Source organism: Pongo abelii, chromosome 2, assembly GCF_028885655.2.
Source record: "Pongo abelii isolate AG06213 chromosome 2, NHGRI_mPonAbe1-v2.0_pri, whole genome shotgun sequence".
Classification (NCBI taxonomy): Eukaryota; Metazoa; Chordata; class Mammalia; order Primates; family Hominidae; genus Pongo; species Pongo abelii.
The window spans coordinates 144666986-144691093 of NC_085928.1; the positions used below are offsets into that span (position 1 = coordinate 144666986).

The 24108-nt window shown below is 42.8% G+C and overlaps 1 protein-coding gene across 3 annotated transcripts in view; it reads left to right on the plus strand.

Annotated features, from left to right (window-relative positions):
• The window catches only part of EPHB1 (EPH receptor B1), a 446794-nt gene that overhangs the window by 373311 nt on the left and 49375 nt on the right, over positions 1–24108 (plus strand). For all 3 annotated transcript variants that reach the window (XM_024244263.3, XM_054552661.2, XM_054552662.2), the window contains 3 exons: positions 93–215; positions 12827–13074; positions 20610–20825. In XM_024244263.3, coding sequence (XP_024100031.1) covers positions 93–215; positions 12827–13074; positions 20610–20825 — 587 coding nt within the window. The remainder of the gene's footprint in view (positions 1–92; positions 216–12826; positions 13075–20609; positions 20826–24108) is intronic.

A 24108-nucleotide genomic window follows, 5' to 3' on the forward strand; every position in this document is an offset into this window, starting at 1 on the left:
CAGGAATGCCCTTAGTGCTGGGGACATCAGCAGTGCTGAATGACAGCCGTGTCCTCTTTGGGATGTTAACCCTGCTTATCTCCTCCAACAAGGCTCCCCAGGGATGAAGATCTACATTGACCCCTTCACTTATGAGGATCCCAACGAAGCTGTCCGGGAGTTTGCCAAGGAGATTGATGTATCTTTTGTGAAAATTGAAGAGGTCATCGGAGCAGGTATGGCTCTTCCCTGTCTTGTTTCTGTTCTCCTGGTGTCCAAACATCTTCTTTCTGCCACCCTAGATGGTCTCTTTCAGTATGAAAAGCCCCATTAGGAGGAGAGCTTCTATCTTCTTTCTCCTCAGTAGATGAGTCTGAACTATCTGCATGTGTATCTAGGACAGAGAGAAAACATCACTTGGGATCTTTGGGGACCTTGACCGTGGTGGCCAAGCTTGTCTGCTGTTGCAGAAAAGTCAGCTGCAGTTTTATAGATTCAGAAATAACTCTGGAAATGGACCACCAAATGCAGATAAGTTACTTAGTTCAGAAGGCTTTGAAAGAAATCTACATTTTTAGTATTCCACTTACTAACAATGATATCTCAATGGCTTAAAGTCAAAATATCTTGCCATACTGTAAGTTCTCCATTTCCTATGTACATGAATTTGAAGACAGACCATGATGAGTAGAAGACAGACCACTGTTTCCAGAAGAAAGTCAACCTGTAGCCTTCTTTTTTTTGTTTGTTTTACAAAAAATCTATGGTATAGCTGGTAACAATACAAGACAAATTTCACTCTCAAGAAATGTGTGTGCCCTCATCCAACTTCCTGCACTGGAATAGAAACCCAGCCCAGTGTAAAACTCACTGCCTGAGATGCTCTCAGGAAATCATACCTAAGACTGATCTAGAATTTTCATCTTCCTTTAATGGGTTAGTAGTTGAGTCAATTTGGTAATAGACCTAGCCTTATTAATGTAAATGAGATAAAACATCTCAAAAATCACTAAAAGAAATCTCATTCCTGCATCTTATGAACCTTTTTAAAAGATATGTTAAATTTTGTTTTATTTTCTTCTACAACATTCTTCATCTTTTCTTCCTCTTCAATTCTTGTTAGCCATTGTCCAAGCTCTCTTCGCTAATATGCTGTCATTTTTTTAGGTTCCTAGATCTAGAAGTGCTTTATTCATATCATTATTGAGAAAGCCATGGAATTGCCTCTCTCAATAATATTTTAACTCAATAAAATATGTTTAGTCAAAGTCTTACAGCTACTTCATATATTATCTTTAGGGGGAATGTCACCGTCTTTCTGTTTACTGCTCTCTTAATGCACTCAGGGGTCAAAAAGCCATCTGTGAAATTGGAAGTCACATTTGAGAGTCTGCCCCCATTAGGCCGCCATCTTCCTGCTCTGGTTTCCCTCTTGAATAGCTTTGTCCTCACACTTCTTTCAGCATAAGTGTGGTGGGTGCTAGGAAATGACACACCACCTGCTCCCACCAACCCCTCAGGAGTTTCAGCTGGGTCACCAGACTCAGATCCACTTGAGTTTATGCATATTTCCCATTGACTTTTACATTAAGAATGTTGCTGAACCATGACTTTCACTTCTGTGCAGACAATTTTCTCTTCCCCTTTAGATGCTGACATATTTAAGGATCATGCCTTGGAAGGCTGGGTACCAGATAAATTGGATAAATCTTAAGGGCTCAGATTTCTCCAGTAAACATCAAAGAGTGTTGGGGAGGCGGGCTTTCAGTCCTGTACTCTGTTTGCTCGCGTTATTAATTGTTGTTATGGCTTGTGGTAATGGTGCTAGTGACTTTAATGTTGTTATTTATGTCATGTGCTTAGAGCGATGTGTTCTGGACTGTATTTCATCCCAGAGAGCACACATCAGCCCCATCCCTGCGGGCTTTTGTCAGAGGAGGAGTAAAGTGCTTTCTCACTTTATGACCCTACTGGATAGTTACAATTTGGGGTGAGTTCACCAGCTGCTGGATGCCCGTAAAAGGACAATTGATAGTTCTGCCGCATCCTTCACCTCCATTTGTGTGTAGCTTTTGCCAGTGCTGCCATGTTTGTGCATTCTGCTCAGAGAAGGTTCAGTCCTCTCCATGACTTACGTGGTACTGGGGAGAAATTATGCATTTAGTAGTTTCTATGATGCCCAGTAACATGGCATAAAGACCTCTGCCCAGTTACTCTACCCAGTTACCACTCTCTAGCAGAGACCCATCTCCTTGTAATTCAGAATATCCCAGAGCGAATCCTTGTGGATGTTAACTTGCTATGCATAACTTCATGCAATTTTAACAGAAGACACTCCTGCAGGGAACCAATTTTTCTCCAGGTCCTTTTCTCCTCTGTCATCACTCTCATTTCCCTCATACCCTGCCCCACTGAGGTTGACTCTTCAGTGCTAAAAGAGCTGGTGTGAAGGTCAAATTGTTTTAAAAGTAAGGAATTTGTTAAGGTAAGATTTATGCCGTGTAACTGGCAATGTTTCTCTTAGCCACTTGAAATACTTGAAGCAGGGGAAAACCTCGGTTGCAAAATGGCAACGAAATATGAAAAGAAGAACCAGAAGTCCTTTATTCTTCCGTTATTTTTTTCTCTCTCCCTCCCTCCTTCCTCTCTCCCTCCTCTTCTTCCCTCAGGCTTTTACTGAATACTTCTTGTATGCTAGATGTGGAGTTCCAGAGGCAAATAAACAGACTCAGAGGTCTGACAGATTTGGTGGGAAAAAATCAGGCCAGTAACAGTTAATTATTCCACACCATCCACACAGGCATGTATTATGCAAAGTGAGGGGCCAGCACAGAGCAGCATCCAGCTTGCTGTTCTGGGAGGGGCTGGGCATATCAGGAAGGCTCTGCAAAGAATGACCTTTGGCCTGAGCCTTCAAGGATAAACACTAGTAGAAAAAGTAAGTTTTTATGAGGTGTATGAGAGAATGAGATAGTGACAGAAGAGGAAAACTAAATGATTTAAGAAGGATAATGAACATGACCTTCCAGCAGTGGACATGCTATGCTGGACAGCCTGCAGTAGCTTGCAAGAGCCAATTATGCACATCTGTTTCTAGCCCCATGTTTAGCGACACCATGTTGGTAGCTTGACATCAGCCATAGTAGAAGTATTTACACCATGGGAACAGGCACGTGCTACAAATCCTGAGCCTGCCCTCTATTTGTTCTTTCTTTTCTTTTCTCTTTTCTTTTCATTTTCTTTTCTTTTGTTTTCTCTTTCTCTTTCTTTCTTTCTCTTTATTTCTTTCACTTTCTCTCTCTCTCTTCCTTTCTTTCTTCTTGACATCAATCATAGTGGGAGTATTTACACTATGGGAATTGGCAAATGCTACAAATCATGAACCCCTTCCTTCCTCCCTTCCTTCCTCCCTCCCTCTGTCCCTCCCTCCCTTCCTTCCTTTCTTCCTTCCTTCCTGGAGAGCTGGTAGTTGAACACTTATAAGCACACCCCCACCCTCCAGACTATGTAAAGTTATTTCAAAGAGGTTGCAGAAGAACTATCCTGCACCTGCTAAATATAGAACCAGAGGAGAAGGCTATGTTTGTTGCAGGAGGGATTAAGTTTAGAGTTCAGAAAGATCTTTATTCATTAAACATTGTTTCTGTGCACGTGACTGGGGGTGATGCTGGAAGAATATACTCAATGCCTAACAAGTCCTGCCATGCAGGGGTTATTATCTAAAGCACAGACATTCAATGCCACTCAGTGAGAGGAAGGCAGTGACTGAGAGCTCAGATGAGGGCCCAGAGAATGTGTAGCCCTGGAGATGGGAGAGAAGGCTTGATGGCAGGAGAGGACTCAGGGAAGAGGGAACAAAGTGGCCCCTGAGGTTGTGAAGGCTTTGGATGGACTGACATTGTGTGTCACATCCTGAGAACAAGGGGAAAGAAAGTTGCTGGAGAGGGATTGCCTGTGGGTAAGTATTGAACACTAAATCTGGAGAATCAGGCAAAGATCTAGAGATCCAAAGGCTGCTATATGAATTTTATCCCATAGAAAATAGGTTTCATAGCAGGGTGGGTGAAAGGACCAAGGTTCTAGCAAGCTGAATCCTATAAATGCTGTGCTTGGATTGGACTGGAAGAGGGGGATGGGAAAGAATGGGTAAAACCTTGGAGGTGTGAAGACGAGTTATGGGGTTTTGTTTAGATGGTACGGAGAGGCTTTGAGATGGTTGATGCTAGGATCAAGGCTGCATTTAAGTGACTAAACTTATCCAAACTGGGGTATACCCAAATGAATGTGATGAATGGAGTGACTAGTGGGCTTGGTGCCTGGAGTTGATGGGGAGTGGTAGCATGGAGGCTGTGATCAGAAATGAGGGGCATCAGGTTAAGGGAGAATAAGGCTGCCTGACACCCAGGGTGTGGGGAGTGGCAGTTGTGCATGTGAATGAAGACCCATGAAGGAAAATTTAGAAACTGTGAAGCTGAAAAGTTGCATCAACTGCCAAAGTTTCTCCTAAAGTTGTTGCAAATGTTGATCAAAGAAATAAAAATATAACAATTGTGAGCCAGGTGCGATGCCACCCAAGAAGACAATAATAAATCATTAATTATTAAGTAGTTATTTGTTTAATGTTCATCTTTCCTCACAAGGTTCAAAGTTCTATGGGAGCAAGGGAATGTATGTGTTTTGTTGGTCTGGTACCTGGCCTAGTGCATGGCACTTAAGTGCTCAATTAAATATTTGTTGTATATGGTGAATGAAAGTAGGTCCTTGGAGGTAGAACATGGCAGAGTTAAAAATCTGGAGAACTAGGTAGTGTTTGGGAAAATGAAGAGAGACTGGAGAGGTGGCATGAGATCATGAGTCATTTGATGCTCTGAAAGTGGCCCAGTGGAGTGAAGGAAAGCTGACCCTTCCTCTTCTCACTTTAGACAATGAGAGTAATTGAAGTATCTTTACAGAGGGCAGCAGGTTACCTTGGTATCTTCAGAGAATATCAGTTAATTCTTACCATGAGTCTGACTAATAGGCATCATCTCATAGGTCAACTCCAATGCATTGGTTAATTCTGGTCAGTTTGATCAGTAGACTCACCCAGAACATGAGTCAGGGCTCTACAGCTTGAATGGCACTCCTGGGTTGTGCAGTGTGAAACCTGTATAACTGTATGCAACAGCCTAAGCATGACTGTCAGTGTATGACTACGTAGGTAAAGGTGTCACCAGAAGTTGTTGGCACAAGAAGACATGCCATTTGTATTTTCATTAATAAATATGTCTCCTCTGACTCTAGCAGCTAGTGATTCAACATTTCCAGGAATGGATGATCATCTGGAAGAAGGAAGCTTGCAGTGAAAGGGCTGTGTGAGAATAGTTGGGATAAGGGAATGTGTGATATGTGTGGATGGGGATGGAGTCATCTGTGAGGCCAACAAAGGCCCGGGTTTCCTTGGGGATGATTTGGCAGAAAGGTCATTTGCAAGTTTGACAGTCCTGGGGTCATTCAGAGTGCAGATGAGCAGCATGAGGGTAGCTCCACATTGAATAGAAGTTACGGCAAGAAGCATTTCTAGGAGAAGAAATCATAGACATGTCTCCAGGAACACAGTCAAAGTAGCTAGCATCTCTTGAACACTCACTGTGTGTCTAACAATACTCTACATCTTTCACAAGCATTGTCTCATTTAACTCTCTTATTGCTCTGTGAGTTAGAGCATATGTATGTGTATGCATGTATATTTTCTTGTGACTGGTAAGGAAATCAACATTCAGAGGATAGCTTGCCGAAGGCTGTGCTGCCAGTTAAGTTTATGATAGAGCTAGAATTTAAACCCAGCTAGAGCTGATCTAGGTCTGGAGAATGTAACCCTCACATGATTGTAACCCTAGGGCTGTTGCATATAGTTACAGAGTGGCCAGCTGCCACTCTTGTTGCTGTGGAAAAGAGCGGCTCAGTATACGGAGGCATTGCTTCTGATGGCATTTTGGAATACCCATTGCTTCTGTCTAGCAGTTTGGAATACTCAAGCCTCTTTGTTGGGAATTATGATACCATCCTAGAATTCATTATTACTCTGTTGTGATGCTACAAAGACTGTCCCACATGCCCCATGGTCCTCGTAGAATACGCTGGTCCTGTCTTCTGGTTTTCTTCTTCTAAGTGTAATCAGTTATCAGCGTTAAGAAGGACAACCAGTACTGAGATATTTAGCATCTTTAATTATAAGTGCTTGCTTATGAAAATAAGCTAATTACGTATAAAATATAGATGTGTGTGTGTGTGAAGATATATACACACATATGTGATATATAGGTATGCAGTTGTCTAACAACTATAAAAAGCTACAAGAAAAGAGAAAACCATTTTCCCTCACTCTCTGGATATTTGGTATTGTGAATACCATGGCTGTCAAGCAGGTTCCATCTCATGTGCCAACTCAGTGGCCTGGTAATGAGTATCTGAGGAACTGTAATGAAAGGGTGAAGATGGTTGTGATCAACTAATAATGTCTATCCTCTGTGCGGGGTCAGGAAGTGGTGGAGTGTGTACCATGGTTCTGCTCTCCCTGGTTTAGCCATAACTCATTTATCTTGCACAGGCTAGTGTGTTAAAACTTGCTTGAAATCATGCTTTGAAACCTAGTTTAAATGTATTCTTTAAAAATTCCATTTCTGGTGTAAGCTTGAATTAGTAACTAGAAGCTCTGCTTTCCATTTTTTCCCCCCAAGGCAGTTTTTGACTTCAAAATGCTGCTTTTTTAAAAAAAGTGCAATTGTGTGTAGATTTGAGCTGTGCATAACCAGAAGCTACTGCTTGAAATACCTGCTGGCAGGTGAATGTTTCGTTTTCAAAAATTGAGAATTCTTTTCTTCTGATTTTACATACAATAGTTGAGGCATTTAATGCTGCTGAACCATTTTTTCTCTCTTCCTCATTTTGTCAAGAAAGGTAGGAAAGAGGAATTGGCAAGGAGCTGAAACTTGTAGGGAATAATTTCAGCAGCTATCTGGGAGGAAATGCATAGGAATTGGTTAAATTACCCTCAGCTGACAGCCTTGAGGGCCAGGTTCTCAAACAGATGAAGCAGGCATTAGAATCACCTGGAGGCTGCTAAAACCCAGGTCACAGGCCCCAACTACTGAGCTTCTGATGCTGTGGGTCTAGGTGGGTTTTGGGAAAGTGCATTTTCTAACAAGTTCCTAGGTGATACTGATGCTACTGGTCAAGGACCACAGTTCGAGAACCACTGCTGAGCACATTGGCCACTAGACTGACCTACAGCTGGATCTGGGTCCTAACCAAATAGATGTTTGGCTATAGGAGAGGACTCAATGTCAGACGCAAAGATGTGTACCAGTCAAAGTCCAGTGGGACCAAAATTAGGCTGGCCACATTTACTGTCAGTAAAGAATCTGTGTGAAAAGAATCAACCACAACCACTCCCCAGCACAGTCGTTTCCTTTAAGCATCTGTCTTAAATATAACGTTAATTCTTGAATTGCTGGAAATATTTTCTAGGTATTATGAATTTTTCTTAAAAATGAAAACGTTATAGCCATGATTTGGAGCTCATGTAAAACGAAGCTCTTTAGAGTTCAGACGATAGCGAATCGAAGTACCACAGACATCAAGTCCTGGCCCTAATTACAGGAAAATTATCAAAAAGCAAAAATAGTTCCTTGTAGATACTATATTAAACTGAAGTCAAAGATCACAGGCGACAGCAATTTCTTAGATTATAAGTGACACAGGGTCTTGATTTCCTGTTCGTTATTAATAATAGCAATACGCCCATCGACTCCTACCTCTCTATGAGGCTGTAGGTTGTGGTGTGCTCAAGGGCCAGAAACCCAGACTTTAGCATCCTAGGCTTACCTGAAGACACCCTCCATGCTCAGGCACCTGGCAGGGAAATTTCACCATGTCCCCTGGCAAAAAGCTCTGATGTGTCTTAGATCAGTCACCATAAGTCTCAAAAGGCTGCAGAAACCTACTTTTCCTCTCTTTTCTCTTCCAGTGAGACCACCCCCTCCCCCCCACTCTGCACTCCCCCTCCCAACTACCTACTTCTGTTTTGTCTTTTTAAAACAGGCCTGGAGTGGTGGCTCATGCCTATAATCCCAGCACTTTGGGAGGCTGAGGCAGGCAGATCACCTAAGGTCAGGAGTTCGAGACCAGCCTGGCCAACATGGAGAAACCCTGTCTCTACTAAAAATAAAAAAATTAGACAAGAGTGGTGGCACCCACACATTGCGCACATGTACCATAAAACCTAAAGTATAATAATAATAATAATAATAATAAAAGAAAAAAAAAAAAAAAGAGTGGTGGCACAAGCCTGTAATCCCAGCTACTTGGGAGGCGGAGGCAGGAGAATCTCTTGAACATGGGAAGTGGAGGTGGCAGTGAGCCGAGATCACATCACTGTACTCCAGCCTGGGCAACAGAGCGAGACTATCTTAAAAAAAAAAAAAAATAAAGGCCAGGAGTGATGGTTCACGCCTGTAATCCCAGCATTTTGGGAGCCCGAGGTGGGCAGATCACGAGGTCAGGAGTTCAAGACCAGCCTGGCCAACATAGTGAACTACCGTCTCTACTAAAAATACAAAAACTAGCTGGGCGTGGTGGTGGGCGCCAGTAATCCCAGCTACTTGGGAGGCTGAGGCAGGAGAATTGCTTGAACCCAGAAGGCCGAGATTGCAGTGAGTCGAGATCACGCCACTGCAATCCAGCCTGGGCGACATAGCAAGACTCTGTCTCAAAAAAAAAAAATAGAATAATAAATAAATAACCACCCACAAGTGTTTCAAACAGTTTGTAGTTTACAAAGCACTTTCTCCTAGACTTCTCTCAACACCCTGTTAGTAAGGCAAGACAGTTGGTCACTTCTTTTTATTGTATAACAAGGAGAAAGCTAAGTTCTGGAGAAATGAAGGGCCGCCAACATCCAGTGTCTCAGGTGTGGTTTGTGTGTAGACATGGAACTTCTTCCTCAACTCACTACCGATTTTCCTCCCAACTGTACTCAGGGGCCTACTTAATTACAGGGGCGAACATAATCTCCTAGTGAGGATTAGATATTAAGTGACATCCTTTGCAGTTGGTGCTTTGAAAACCTCCTGGCTTCGAGAATATGAAGACATTTCTTTGCCAGACAGGAAAGGAGTTCTTTTTACAGAATTTCCATTCTTTAAGTCACTGCAGAGCAGATTTCTGAGAGCAGTGACACCATGACCACGAAGGTAACCAACCACAAAGTCCACCATGCCCTACCCAAAGAAGGCATGTTTATATTTTATAATTTTTAAAAACCGTATGATGAGTTTTTAGACTTGAAGACCAGTCATAAAGATTAAAAATTAAATAACATTTCCCAATTAGGAAAGTAGTTTGAGTCATACTGTCCTATACATCTTCATTGATTTCTTCCTTCCTTCTTTTCTTCTTTCTCTCCTCTCACATCTATAAAATCCATATTATGTGCCAGGCCCTGTGCTGTATGAGGCACCCTATATGTGTGCTTTGCTTTCAAAAGTATTCAGAAGTACAGAGAGAAATTTCAGGTACGCCATGGCTTTTGGCAGTTCACTAATTCATTTGAAAAGTGCTTGGATGGTTTAAGCCTATGGTTTTCAGCCTGAGCGGCATGTCAGTATCACTGGGCAGCCAGGCCTGGCTTCATGGACCTGCGACTGGTGCATTTTCACAGGGCCCAATGTTCAGAAGGACCTGCACTTAGTTTAATGCTCTGCTGTTACAGTATTGAAATTCTCAATAATTTTTGAACAAGGAGTCCTGCACTTTTACTTTGCACCATGCTCTGCAAATTATGTAACCAATCCTTTGGGCAGCTTTTAAATATGTCAATGTGCAGGCTGTATCCAGACCAATTCATCAGAATCTCTGAAGTGAGGCCCAGGCCTCTGGACTCTGTAAGTCTCTTCAGGTGATTCCAGTGGGCAGCCAACTTTGAGAACCACTGAGGTAGAACAGAAGTTCTCAACTGGAGTCTTTTTGTGTGTTGTGGGGGACATCAGATTCACTTGGAGCACTTTTCCAAACTCCACACACTGATAGGTAGAAACTGATAAATACACTGATTTCCAAATATTCTGATGCCACCCACCTCCCAGGCAGGAGGCTTACATGAAAGACATCTGCCTGTTAAACAGTATCACTTCTTTTGTTCTCACCTGGATATTGAGTTGCTATGACAGTCACTATATATGACTTGTTTGGACCTGCACATTTGGGGCATGATGGTCCCTGAACTATAACTTCATATCTATGTAGCTTTATTCTCCATGGCCCTGCTAACTGAAACATAGCTATCTAGAGGCAGTATGGCAGGAAAAGATGGGTATGGACCACAACCCTGGCCGTAACTCCCAGGTGTGTGATTGGGACATGTTTTCCTTGTGCCTCAGTTTCCTTATTATTTAAATGGCCATAGTAATACCTACCTCACAGGAGTGTTGTGAAGATTGAATAAGTCACACGAAGTGCCTAGCACAGTTCCTGGCACATAGTAGGTGGTTAATAAATACATATTTGTGTACTGTCTCCTCCACAAAGAAATATTAACACACCTTTACCCTCAACTATCAACTCTGGCTTTTTTCTAAAAGAAAATAGAGCCCATTATTATGGCAACAAGGAAGAAATACTAACCAATATTCTTCCATTAGTATACTTATCAAATATGTAATTTGTGTTCATTCAGCTCATAGTTTTATATATATATATATAGCATATATATGCTATGTATCTAGATGCATACATATATGCTACATATATACATGCATACATATATCTAGACACATATATACATACATCCACATATATACACACATACATATATACACACACATATGTGACAGGTCTGTATTGTCTAGTACTTTTCTTTAAATTTTACTCATTTTAATTACTAAATAAGATAAGCTATTGTAGTGTTCATCTATAGAAGATGATGCTGCAGTAAATATATTTTTAACATACAAATTCGAATAGTGGTACTTCTATTTCTGGATAAAGCAGAGATAAGAATCTTCAGCAGTTTGTAACCCAAGAGTGAGCAAGGCAAAAGCCAAACATATAATAATAAATATGATACAACAACTTTTACTGGCATGTCTGCTATGTGCCAAGCACCACAGTGGAGTGGATGTGCAAGCTACAAACATGAATGAGACTTGGTCTGACCTCCAGCAGTTCACCAAAAGAGTATATGATTCAATGTGAAAACCAGTGTTGCAGCCAGGTGCAGTGGTGCACACCTGTGGTCCCATCTATTCAGGAGGCTGAGGCAAGATGATCGCTTAGCCCAGGAGCTCGAGTATAGCATGAGCAACATAGTGAGACCCTGTCTCAAAAAAAAAAAAACAACAAAAAAGAGGAGTGGAAGGAAGGAAGGGAGGGAGGGAGGGAGGGAGAAAAAGGGAGGAAGGATGGAAGGAAGGAAAAAGAACAGCCTCCCAAAACACATAGTGTTGTAAATGATATTTATCTGAGTATTAGGTCCATGTTGAAATCTTCCTAATGGTGCTTAACCAGCCTCTACTCCAGCCCCAGGTTCTATCAAGTTCTGTTGACTCTGGAGCAGTTTTGCATAACAGTCCTTTCACACAGGTTCCTTCCAATCTTTTTTGCAGCAAGAAAACAAAAGGAACTCCCAAATGAATCACAGGAGCAATGTTAACTTGTCTTTCTAATATGGCAAGTAATTTATCTGATTGCTCAGTTTGCTCCATCATTTTCTTCCAGAAGTGGAGAGAGAGAAAGTTTTCCCAGCAGAAAGCCATGTTTCTCCTGCTGCACTTACAAGTAGACACTTAACTGCTTCACATGAAAGAATTGGAAGTAACCAAGCCAAGTTAAATTATAAAATAACTTTTGAAAGCATGTTAAACAGGATTCAACAGATTTTTTTTTTTAGGCAGCTATGAAATAGTGTCACCATAATTGTTTCTACTCTTGGTGACTTTACTGTGAAAATGTTTCAACGCTGTGGCATGCATGGAGGTGTGCAGCTCGTGCCTGTTTGGAGAAATAACTTGCTATTCAGCTGCCAAAAGTGCAGTTAGCTGACAGCCTCCAGCTGCAGCACCTTCAGGGTCGGCCGGCTGTCCTGCAGAGGCCCAGCTCTTCCCAGCAGCCCCCAGCCAGTGACTGAGCATGGCAGGGATGTGAGGGCTGGGCTGCTTCTGCAATGGGAACTCTGCTCTGGCTCTCCCTTTTGGGTTAGCTGGGATTTCATCAGGTCTGCATGGTGATCTTGGGCTGTCTCCGCCCAATCCTGCTTCCTCTCACTTTTGTCTTTCACAAGTGAACCTCTTCCCTTCCTAACTCCTCAGTGTCTGTTTTCTGGGGCACCCAATAAACACAAATACTCTCCCAGCAGTGTAGGAACATAAACAGTATAGATCTTATTCAGAGGGCCAAAGTACCTGAACATGTCTCCTATCCCCTGAATGTTCTTGCACCAGTATCCGCTAAAAATGAATCATGATCCTGCCAAAGTGAAACTGACCATTTCATTTCAATTATTCAGCTGGCACACAATGGAAAAATTAAGTGTGGAGAGAAACAAACTCACATATATTCTGAAATTCTACTTTAGTTACCCAAACTATTTCTAAGTACCAAGGTAAGGAATGTACTTTAGTAATCCTTTCGTGTTTGCCATGAACTGCTTACAGCCAAAACAATATAGTTACAATGAGAGAAGACTGTTTTAATTTCCGCCACTTTAATCACAATTCCACTTGGAGCACCACTGTTCTCCATTAGATGACTTCCCTCTTGGGTCCACAGACTGAGAAGGAAGAGGATATTAATGGCATTTTTGCTGTTACAGGGGAGTTTGGAGAAGTGTACAAGGGGCGTTTGAAACTGCCAGGCAAGAGGGAAATCTACGTGGCCATCAAGACCCTGAAGGCAGGGTACTCAGAAAAGCAGCGTCGGGACTTTCTGAGTGAGGCGAGCATCATGGGCCAGTTCGACCATCCCAACATCATTCGCCTGGAGGGTGTGGTCACCAAGAGTCGGCCTGTCATGATCATCACAGAGTTCATGGAGAATGGTGCATTGGATTCTTTCCTCAGGGTAAGAGCAACTCAGGGGTTTGATGACATACTTGGATGCAGGCGAATGATGGCTGGGGAGAGGGGTTCCATGAGCACAACCTACCATTCAGGAATCGCCTGATCCAGTGTGAATGGGCGATGGAGATGTTAGCAGAGATTTGTTGCTAAAAGAAGAGAACAAAACAGGGCTTGTGGGATCCTCAGGAGGAGGATGGCATGGAGTAGGGCATTGACAAATGCTTGTTGGATGACTAAAATGAATAGAGAGGGGCGAAGAATGGCCATTGGCATCTGCATGAATCACAGAGATTGAAGAGACTTTTGGCTGCTGCAAAGCGCTGTGTGATTCATGCAGACATCCGTGGCCGTCTCTGCCTTTCACCAGCACAGCCACCCTCCCAGACTGCTCTCTGCATTTACAGGTTCAGAAGTAAAACAGGTTGCCATTTTCTGATGTCTGGGCCACCTGCCCTCTGAGGAGGCACTTCTGAGTGGGGAAGGGAAGACTGCGTCCCAAGCATCCAAGGGTATTTCTGTGGTTGGTGAAGATTCCCAACCAACTTGCAGCAGAAGTGGGGAGTTGCTGAAGGCCTTTGGCTGGGAGACCTATAAAAGATCCTTGTCAGAATATGCCCAGAGTAGAGCCAGGCCCACAATGAAACCGTTTCCATTTCTGTAGGATATCACTGAGCACCTAGAGGAAGGGTGAATGAGAATGGCCATGATGCTGATGTCTGGAGAGTGGAAGCTGATAGCTTCAGCCAGGAAGCAGAAGCTGAGAGCAGAGGGTCCAGTGGGCAGCAACAAAGAATGGGCAGAGCCTTCTGAACAACGACTTCAGGGTGATACCCAGTAGCTGGCTACACACATTACCAAAGCAACCAAACAATAGCTGTGGCTGCAGATTAAAGGGTCAGTCATTGAAACATTGCTGGGATCACTGCTCTGGCCAGGCCCTATTCTGGATGCTGTGCCTATAGAGATAAAGGAAACCTTGCTCTAATGCTACATAACAAATCACCCCCAAGACCTCAGTGGCTTAGCACAACAACAATTTATTTTGCTCATGAATCTGCAATTTGGGCAAGGTTTGGGAGGGACACCTCTGATCCATGTGGAGTCAGTTGCAGTAGCTCAAGGGCTGAGGCTTACAATTGTCTGAAGCCTCCTTCATTCATATATTAGGTGGTCAATGCTGAGTGTCAGCTGCCATCTTTCTAGGTAGCCTGCTTGGACTTCCTTAGAGCAAGCTGGGTCTCAAGAAAAAGCATCCCAAGAGAAGAACGGGGAATCTGTATTACTTTTGTGACCCAGCCTAGGAAGCCACATAGTGTCACTTCCAACATAGTGACAGGCCCACATACAAGAGGAGAAAACAGGCCCCACATTTTGATGAAGGGACATCAACTCAATGTCTTCTTACACATGATAGATGGGAGATCTTGTTGTGTTCATCTTAGAGAGTATAACCTGCCATCAATGTAGTCCCTACTCCTGCTAGTACCCAAAGCTTCTAGCAATCATTTCCTATCTTATACTTTTTTTTCCCCATAAGTTAAGTACAGATGTAGTAATTGAAGAAGTTCTCAAATCTTCCTGGAGAATCTAGGGAAGGCTTCAAAGAGGAGGAAGAATTTATCTGAGATTTGAGAATGAGGAATTTGCCAGACAAGCGAGAAGCAGGTAGGTAGGCTGATGGAACAGCGAAACAGTGTACATGAAGGCCAAAGTAAGTGTGGACCTATTTGGTAATTTATCAGCTGCTGCATGGTAGCTCCAGCACTCAGAAACAGAGCTTAGGGGCTGTAGTGTGGAAGGGTAGCTGGGGGACTTGTCTAGAAGCACACTACTGAAGCTACCTTTGTACAACAGGAACATGCTTTTTGCCCAGTCTGGGTCACTAGGCAGTAGTGGCTTTTGTTTTTCTAGGGGTGCAGGGGTGGAGAACAACTGATGTAGATTACTGAGCCCATGTACTTTCCCTAGGACAGCCTCCTTGAGGGTATGGGGTTATGCTTTGTATTTGGAAACTCCAATACCTAACACAGTGCACACCTGGTAAATTCTAGTTGACTAAAAAATTATTTCTCAAACAAAAATGCTAGGGAGTGGCATGAGAGCTCTAGTCATCCTGTGTGTACATTATCTCTCACTGTCCTTGCTGCCACACCTCTCATGTCAGTGCAATCATTGTCTATGCTTTCCTGGGGACATTCATTTATGATCAGAGATCTCATGAAGACAGTTAATAAACAAAGTTGAATGAAGTTGAGTTGAATAAACAGTGTTGAACAAACTTGAATAAAAGGCAATGTGAGAAGGAAAAGCGTTTTCTGGAACCACTGTCAAGACCCTTTTGGGAGTCATTTATTTCCTACCAGTCACCTGATTGGACTTCAGAGAGAGTCACTGCTTGATTTGGGGACTGTGATCACACTCCCCCGCTGGAGTGTGCAGGGGAACAGGGAGATTCATTCTCAGGAGCCTGCAGAAAATCAAAACCCCACACTGCTGCTCTTCCTAGGGCCTGTTTTCATTTGGGGCCCAGGTCATGGAGGCGTGTTGGACACCAGCATTTCTCATGTTGATGAGCTGAGCTTGCAGGGGAAGAAAACCTGGGGGCAAGAGAGGAGCACAGGAAAACAGAGGAGCAGGCATGGTAAGAAAGGCGTGGTGGGAGCAGGCAGTGCCAGAAGGAGAGGGGGAAATGAAGCGTCTCTGACTCCTCACACTGCATGGAGGCAGGTAATCTATAAATCTAATTTCAGCCTTACTACCAAACCCTGGAGCATAGCAACATTAATTGATGTATCTGCTGCTTGATAAAATCGAAAAATAGGTCATCAGTTCAGTTCTACAGGGTCCATCTTCTGGGAAGTAGGATAATTTTAGGATCACTACTCACAGAAGAAAGGAAAAGGATTAGTCTTCAATTTCTGGAACTGTTTCCTCCCCTCCAACTTCTCCTTTCCCACTGGTCATAGCGTCTTTGGAGAGTGGCTACAGTTCTAGCCCTGAATCAGCATCTGAGAGATACCATTATGCGTCAACCACACATTCAGTAGATGGTTCATTATTATCAATTTTCTAAAAATTATTGTGCCATGGATTATATAGCATACAAATCCATAATTAAATTTCTCCTTCTTGACACTCAAATTCAATGGATTCAACCTGGTGGCTCTTCCCTAATATTAGAAACAATTCCTGAAGCTGTGGCCAGTATATCCCGTGGTTTAGTTAACATGGTTCTTGACATGCTCCATAAGGCCTTCTTGCCTAAAGCTTGGCTTTGTGGTTGCTGCTGGTTCTTTCACAGATAATCATAACTGGAAGACTCTTGAAAGTCACTGAGTAATGTCAAATGGGGACATTTCTCATCAGAGAAGCTCATTCATGGGCTGCAGCTAGAAGATAGCAACCCAGAAATCAGGAAGAGAACACCAGATTGGAAGTCCTGAGACCAAGGTTCTGCTTTGGCTTCTGCTGTGAGTCACCCTGTGTCCTGGAGCAAATCTGTTAACTCAATTTTCCAATTTATAAACTAAAGGCATTGAGCTAGATGAGCTTGAAAGGTCCCTTTCAGTTAGAAAAAAAATCTATGATTCATTTTCTTCAAACAAATCAAATAAGAGTTTCATTTCCTGAAGTGGATTCGTCAATGAAAGTTGAAATACCTAAATCCTTCCTGTCTAATATAAGGGCCAGCAAGTGGCTTCGGTGCATTTGCAGAAAAGCAATTTCAGCAGAAAGCACTTCATGAAGGGAGGAAAGTTTAAATCACCTCACCTAGACCTGTATTTCTTCTCTGTACTATGTTTTTACTATGTGTTCAGCATGGAGCCAGGTTCTTTCCCAAAGTCACCAAGAAATAAGTTAGTTTTTTTTTTTTTTTTTTTTGTCTTGTTTATCTTTGAATGCTGCTGTTCATATCTCTGGAAGTTCTTTTTGGAGAATTATACCAATCAACTGAGCACGTAACAGTTAAACATGCCAGAAAAATCTCAATATGTTTTTGTCTTTAAATTTCACCAAGGTTACGAATTCAGCAGACATGACCCTACCTATCTTCATATGTGGTTCTCTTGAAGATTCTAAAGAAAATGTATTGCTCATTGCAGAGTCAGCATATTCCAATGGCAAAAGCACAGGACAGGAGTTAGAAGACCCAGATAAGAGTAGCGTGACTAATCCATCATGGTTCTTCTCCCTGCAAAGCTTATGCACAGCCTTTTTCTCCACACAGCATTTGAGGCCACCATTACCAGTTGATCAGAGATGGTCTGTCAGTGGAGAAGTGATTTACCATTCTGAACTTTGATTACTGTTATAACTCAAACCCACACCGTGATTTAAGGCTGATCACATACATTTTCTGGACCTCCTCTATCTTGTCTGTGAAAACAATATAATATTGCCTGTCTTCCCTACTACACAGGACCAGTTTTAAGGATCTAAACATATTCTGTAAGTATTATGTGCCATTCAAAAGTCAAGTGATGGATGCTACCAACATTTGTGACTAATTGATCCAAAGTTTAGGCCTGCATCATTAGGTCCCAACCATCTACTACAATTACAGATGCCTATCTGTTACCTGCTGAGCTCAGCATGTGCGGAGTAGTGGGCTCCCCAAGGACAATGATCCCAGGATGTTTCCCACACACACCCAGGAAGCCATGAAAACCCAGAGTTCTGGTCCCAGGTGTCCTCAGTCTCTCTCACCACACTTATCTGAGGTACAGGGGAACTGACTTGTGAGCCATTACTTAGGCTCTGCTGATGTTAGCAGGGATCATTGCTACCATCTTAGGGTACACAAGGCACTGAGCTAGGGCCTTTCATATGTGTTATTTCATTTAGTCTCACCAGAACCCTATGACACTATGTTCTTATTTTATAGATGTGGAAATAAGGTTATTTAACCTGCTCTGGAGGTTAAATAACTTGCCCAAGCCCACACAACCACTAAGCTGCAGAGCCTGGATCCAAATCAGGTCTGCTGGCTCCAAAGCCTGGACCTTTAATCATTTCTTGGTCTTTTTTGACTCCAGAAACTATAAAATTTATATTCTAAATTTTAAAACAAATCAGATAATAAAGAAGTTCTAAGAAGACTTAAATGACTTAAAGCAAAAATGTAGACACATTGCTGCATGCACTTTCAACATTACTGTCCTTAAAGTTGTTTAAGCCACCCCAGGGCTCTCCCCAAATGCCATCTTTTTTAGGGAGACATTCTGTATGTGTAGACACTGTTGCCTACACTTACGGAGAGGAAATAATAGACTGAATTGAAAAAATACAATCCATGTGACTTGTGGCTGAGATACACCTCTGTAATATATAAAAATTGCATGACAACTTTCTGAAGAGGCAAATCCCCAGAGACCTACTTGGAGAAAACGCTTGGTGCTAGCAACAGCCTGGCTAACTTCTTGAGAAGGTGTTGATTGAAGTGTATTAGTGAGAAGGAAGATCTGCATCACTCACTGCACATCCAGCTCTCACAGATGGGCAACATGCTGAAAACCAGTCAGAGTTTCCAAAAAGTAGCTCTATACTTTCTTTTTGAGTTGCTTGGAAGAATCTATTATGGAGAAAGCATACATTCAGTCTCCTGGGCAGGTTTGAAGGTGGTTAAAGTTAGAGTTAGAAATAGCCTGGAACTTGGAGTGTGTCAAACACAATATGTTTGGGGGCCCTTCTACTGGCAGACATCTTCAGGAGGGGAGGAAGTAAATTTGCTCTATTCCTTCAATTGATCAAGGAGCATAACCCCCAGAACATGGATCCAGGCTTGCAATCTTGCATGAGGAACAGAGTTTCCAACAATTCATGCAATCATTGTTAGACTTTTTGATTGTTGTTGTTGTTGCTCCTAAGTAGAGTATTTTTATAACAGGTCTTTTATTTTTCCTTGCTTATTTTTGCATAGAAAATGCTTTTGCAGGAGCATATCCATGTTAGTGCATTGTGTAACATCTCGCATACAGTAGATGCTCAATGATTGGAGCTCCTCTCATTGTCTATGCTTTCTGCATTTCACATAAGGACTCTGGGATGCAGGTCGTGGTTGCCTTGCTGAGTGCCTGTGTTTAGCAGTAAACATAAACTAGACCCCAGGTGTCCTGCTTCCACCTCTCCTCCAGTCAAAGCATTCTAATGACTAGGCTGTGCTCTACTTATAGAACATAATTCTCAGCCCTTTGGGGAGCATTTGGGGCTGAACTAGATGGGAAAATATGTTCTTGACAGTATAGCCTAGGGTCTACTGATTTAACTGGTGTGTGCAAAGTCAAGACCCAGGAGCCTTGGGGAAATAGGAGGAAGACACTGTTTTATTCACTGAAGAGTCTGTTGTCTAACCAGAGGGAGGGCATCCACCCAAGAAACTCTGAGCCCACAAATGATGGGAGAGAGGACAGCACTGCAGGTTGCCATGAAGAGGAGCAGCAACAGCTCCCATTCACTAGGAGAGTTCCCTGTGCCAGACACTGTGCATGAGGTTCTCCTGACCCACTGTCCCTATGAGGTAGGTGTGGTTATACCAGTCTAAAGGCTGAAAGCCCTGGGATTACCCAGAGAAGGTGCTTTACATGCTTGATTTTGGAAAGAGGAAAAGATGTATTCATCATTCATTCAACTTATGTTTATTGAGATTTTCTATCTACCTTAAAGTTTACAGCACTGATAATACTACGGTGACCAAAAAAGACAGAGTTCTTGTCCTCGAAGAGTGTAAAATCAAGCAGCAGAGACAGACAGACAGAAAGACACACACACACGATTAAAACTTGTGATATGTGCTGAGAAGAAGACTAAGAGCATGCACTAAACATTGTCATGAGAAAGTGCTAATCATATCTGAGGGATGGGCGGGTAGTTAAAGGGATGTCCTCTCTAAGAAAGTGATATTTAAGCGGAGAACTGAAGGGCAAGTAGATGTCGATTGTTGGAGGGAAAATGGAGGGAATAGCACATGTTAAGGGCCCTAAGGCAGGAAGAGTTTGTCTTGGAAAAGAAGAAAGGGTACCAGTCACTGTGGCTTTAGTACATTAGTGATGGGTATGGTGGCCTAAGGTAAGGCAGTAGCTGATCCCAGGCGGTCTCATGGACCGTGCTAAGGAATTTGGAGATTTTCCTTAATGCAATGGGAGGCTATTAGATATTTTTAAGATGGACTGACATGGCCTGATTTATGTCTTAAAAAGATGGCTCTGGCTGGAGAGAATGGATTGGGGGGCGGGCAAGTAGGCTGTTATAGGTAATGGATGACGGTGACTTGGTTGGACTGGCAGCAGTGGAGATGGAAAGAAGTGAATGGGTTTGAGATGTAATTTGGAGACAAAACTGACAGGGCTTGGCAAGGAGAAGAGAACAAAGCATTCAAGGAGAGGGATGGGGGATGGGAGTGGGGAAGGGAGGAGGGCACAATGAGTGGCTTGGCCTGGAGCAGATGGAAGCTGACAAGCAGCAGGGCCACAGCATCTCTCCCTCTGCTTAACCACTGAAGCCCGTCTTGATCCCAATGCCCTCTATGTCTTATTACAGCAAAATGACGGGCAGTTCACCGTGATCCAGCTTGTGGGTATGCTCAGGGGCATCGCTGCTGGCATGAAGTACCTGGCTGAGATGAATTATGTGCATCGGGACCTGGCTGCTAGGAACATTCTGGTCAACAGTAACCTGGTGTGCAAGGTGTCTGACTTTGGCCTCTCCCGCTACCTCCAGGATGACACCTCAGATCCCACCTACACCAGCTCTTTGGTGAGTCCTTCTTGGCATTCTCAAGTAGAAGCATGGCATGAGTGAAAGGGGACTCTACATGGCTGGGAACTGTGGCAGGGCACACTGGGAGGGAATGGGACCTGAACTGAGCTCTCCACTGAAAGACCAAGATGCCAGGAGGACCATCCAGCTAGGAGAAGGCTGGTTGTTCAAGCAAGAAAGCAAGGATTTGGGCTTGGACTGTGAGGAAGGGTCAGTGTCTATTATGAAGCTATAGTGTTCCTTGGGAAGAGGGAATTTTGGAACAGATGATTTGAGGGAATCCAAGCAGGTAGACACTGTCACCAGAGGCATCTGTCAGCAGAGAGCAGACCCCAGGCATGCATGAGGCCTTCATTCTGCAGCTGGGTTGGGCACTGTGTCACCAGGTAGACTCTTGATCCCCTTCTCTCTTCTCTCTATATTGCTTCCAAATAGCTCTAAGTACCGTCAACACAATGAGTACTCTTAAACTTGTATTTCCTGCTCAGCCTCCCCCTCTACATTCTGAGCAACTCTAATCATCTATATCCCACTGCCTAGTTCACACAATTTCATTTAGAACTTTAACAAGCCCAAAATAGAGCTCAGGATTTACTCTCCAATATCCTCTCCCTAGTCCCTCCATCTCAGTAGTTGGCACCACTTAACTAAAGAATGAAACCTAGGAATGATCTTTGATTTCTTTCTGTGTCCACTTATTTTCAATCCCTCAGCGGCCCCCATAGGGTACCAAAAAATCTATCCCTCTTTCCATCTCTACTGCCCCCACCCTATTCCAAAGCATCATTCCCTTTCACCTGGATTGTTACATTGGCTTCCTAACTGGTGTCCCTGCTTTCCTTTTGTCTCCTTACATCCATTTCAACAGCACCCAAAGTGACTGATCTACCTACTAACCTGTCTGTCTATCCTCTTTAAACCTGCAAAAGTAATGCATGATTATTACAAAAATCAAAACAATACAAAGAAGTAAAAGGAAACGCCAATTAGAATGGCAATCATTAAAAAGTCAGGAAACAACAGATGCTGGTGGGGCCGTGGAGAAATAGGAATGCTTTTACACTGTTGCTGGGAGTGTAAATTAGTTCAGCAATTGTGGAAGACAGTGTGGCGATTCCTCACAGATCTAGAACCAGAAATACCATTTGACCCAGCAGTCCTTTACTGGGTATATACCCAAAGGATTATAAATCATTCTACTATAAAGACACATGCACATGTATGTTTTTTGCAGCACTAGTCACAATAGGAAAGACTTGGAACCAACGCAAATGCCCATCAATGACAGACTGGATAAAGAAAATGTGGCACATATACACCATGGAATACTATGCAGCCATAGAAAAGAATGAGTTCATGTCCTTTGCAGGGACATGCGTGAAGCTGGAAACCATCATTCTTAGCAAACTAACACAGGAATGGAAAACCAAACACTACGTGTTCTCACTCATAAGTGGGAGTCGAACAATGAGAACACTTGGACACAGGGAGAGGAACATCACACACTGGGGTTTGTCGGCAGATGAGAGGCAAGCGGAGGGAGAGCATTAGGACAAATTCCTAATGCATTCAGGGCTTAAAACCTAGATGATGGGTTGATGGGTGCAGCAAACCACCAGGGCACACATATACCTATATAACAAACCTGCATATTCTGTGCATGTATCCCAGAACTTAAAGTAAAATTAAAAAAAAAAAGAATAAAAAATAAACTAAAATTCCCCTGAGGCAGGGATTGGTGAACTTTTTCTCAAAGGGCCATCTAGTAAATATTTTAGGCTTTGCCAGCTAAGAGGCAAAATGAAAGACACCATGTAGATAACTATATGACCATTTAGAATGTAACTAGCCCCTTAAAAAGTTATAAATATCATTCTTAGCTCATGAACTATCAAAAAAGGGACCAGCCAGGTTTAGCTTTCAGACCACAGTTTACCTACACCTGCCCTGACGCATTAATTTTCAACAATTAGGTGTGCCTTCTTTGACATTTTTCTTTTTGGTCAAAAATTTGAAAATTTTTATTCTACAAAATTTGGGTCATATTATGCCTATTCCTCTGTGATCTGGGGTGTCTTTTGGGCATCATTGCTGCCAAGATTACTTTTCTGAAAGTTAGCAAACATTCACACTCTACTAGGAGTGTATGGCGCCAGGCTTCAGCATCCTCACCAGGCCTGGAGGTGATCAACCCACACAAAGGGTTGCTGCTTCAACAATGAAAAATGATGCCTCATTTTTAAATTTCACATATGTCTACATTTTTTTAATTTTTAATTTTAATTTTTTTATTTTTAGTTTTTGTAGGTACAGAGCAAGTGTATATATTTATAGGGTATATGAGATGTTTTGATATGGGCATGCAATGCATGATAATCACATCATGGAAAATGGGGTATTCATTCTCCCAAGTATATATCCTTTGTGTTACATACAATCCAATTATACCCTTTTAGTTATCTTAACTAATTAAGTTTTTTATTTATTTTTTATTTTTTGAGACGGAGTTTCACTCTTGTCATCCAGGCTGGAGTGCAATGGCATGATCTCGGCTCACTGCAACCTCTGCCTCCAGAGTTCAAGTGATTCTCCTGCCTCAGCCTCCCAAGTAGCTGGGATTACAGGCACCCACCACCATGCCTAGCTAACTTTTTTGTATTTTTAGTAGAGATGGGTTTTCGCCATGTTGGCCAGGCTGGTCTCGAACTCTTGACCTCAGCTGATCTGGCCACCTTGGCCTCCCAAAGTGCTGGAATTACAGGCATGAGCCACTGCATCTGGCCTATTTATTCATTTTTTTGAGACAGAGTCTTTACTCTGTCACACAGGCTGGAGGGCAGTGGTGCGATCTCAGCTCATTGCAGCTTCCGCCTCCTGGGTTCAAGCGATTCTCCTGCCTCAGCCTCCCAAGTAGCTGGGACTACAGATGTGTGCCACCATGCCCTGCTAATTTTTTTTTTTTTTTTTTTTTTTTTTTTTTTTTTTTTTTTTTTTAGTAGAGAAGGGGTTTTGCCATGTTGGCCAGGCTGGTCTCGAACTCCTGGCCTCAAGTGATTTGCCCGCCTCAGCCTCTCAAAGTGCTGGGATTATAGGCATGAGCCACCATGCCCAGCCTCTTTCAGTTTAAAATGTATAATTGAATTATTATTGACTATAGTTACCTTGTTTTGCTATCAAATGCTAGGTTTTATTCATTTTTTTCTTCTTTTTTTTTTTTTTTTTTTTTTGGTATTTAACCATACCCCCTACCACCACCCTTCCCAACCTCTGGTAACCATCC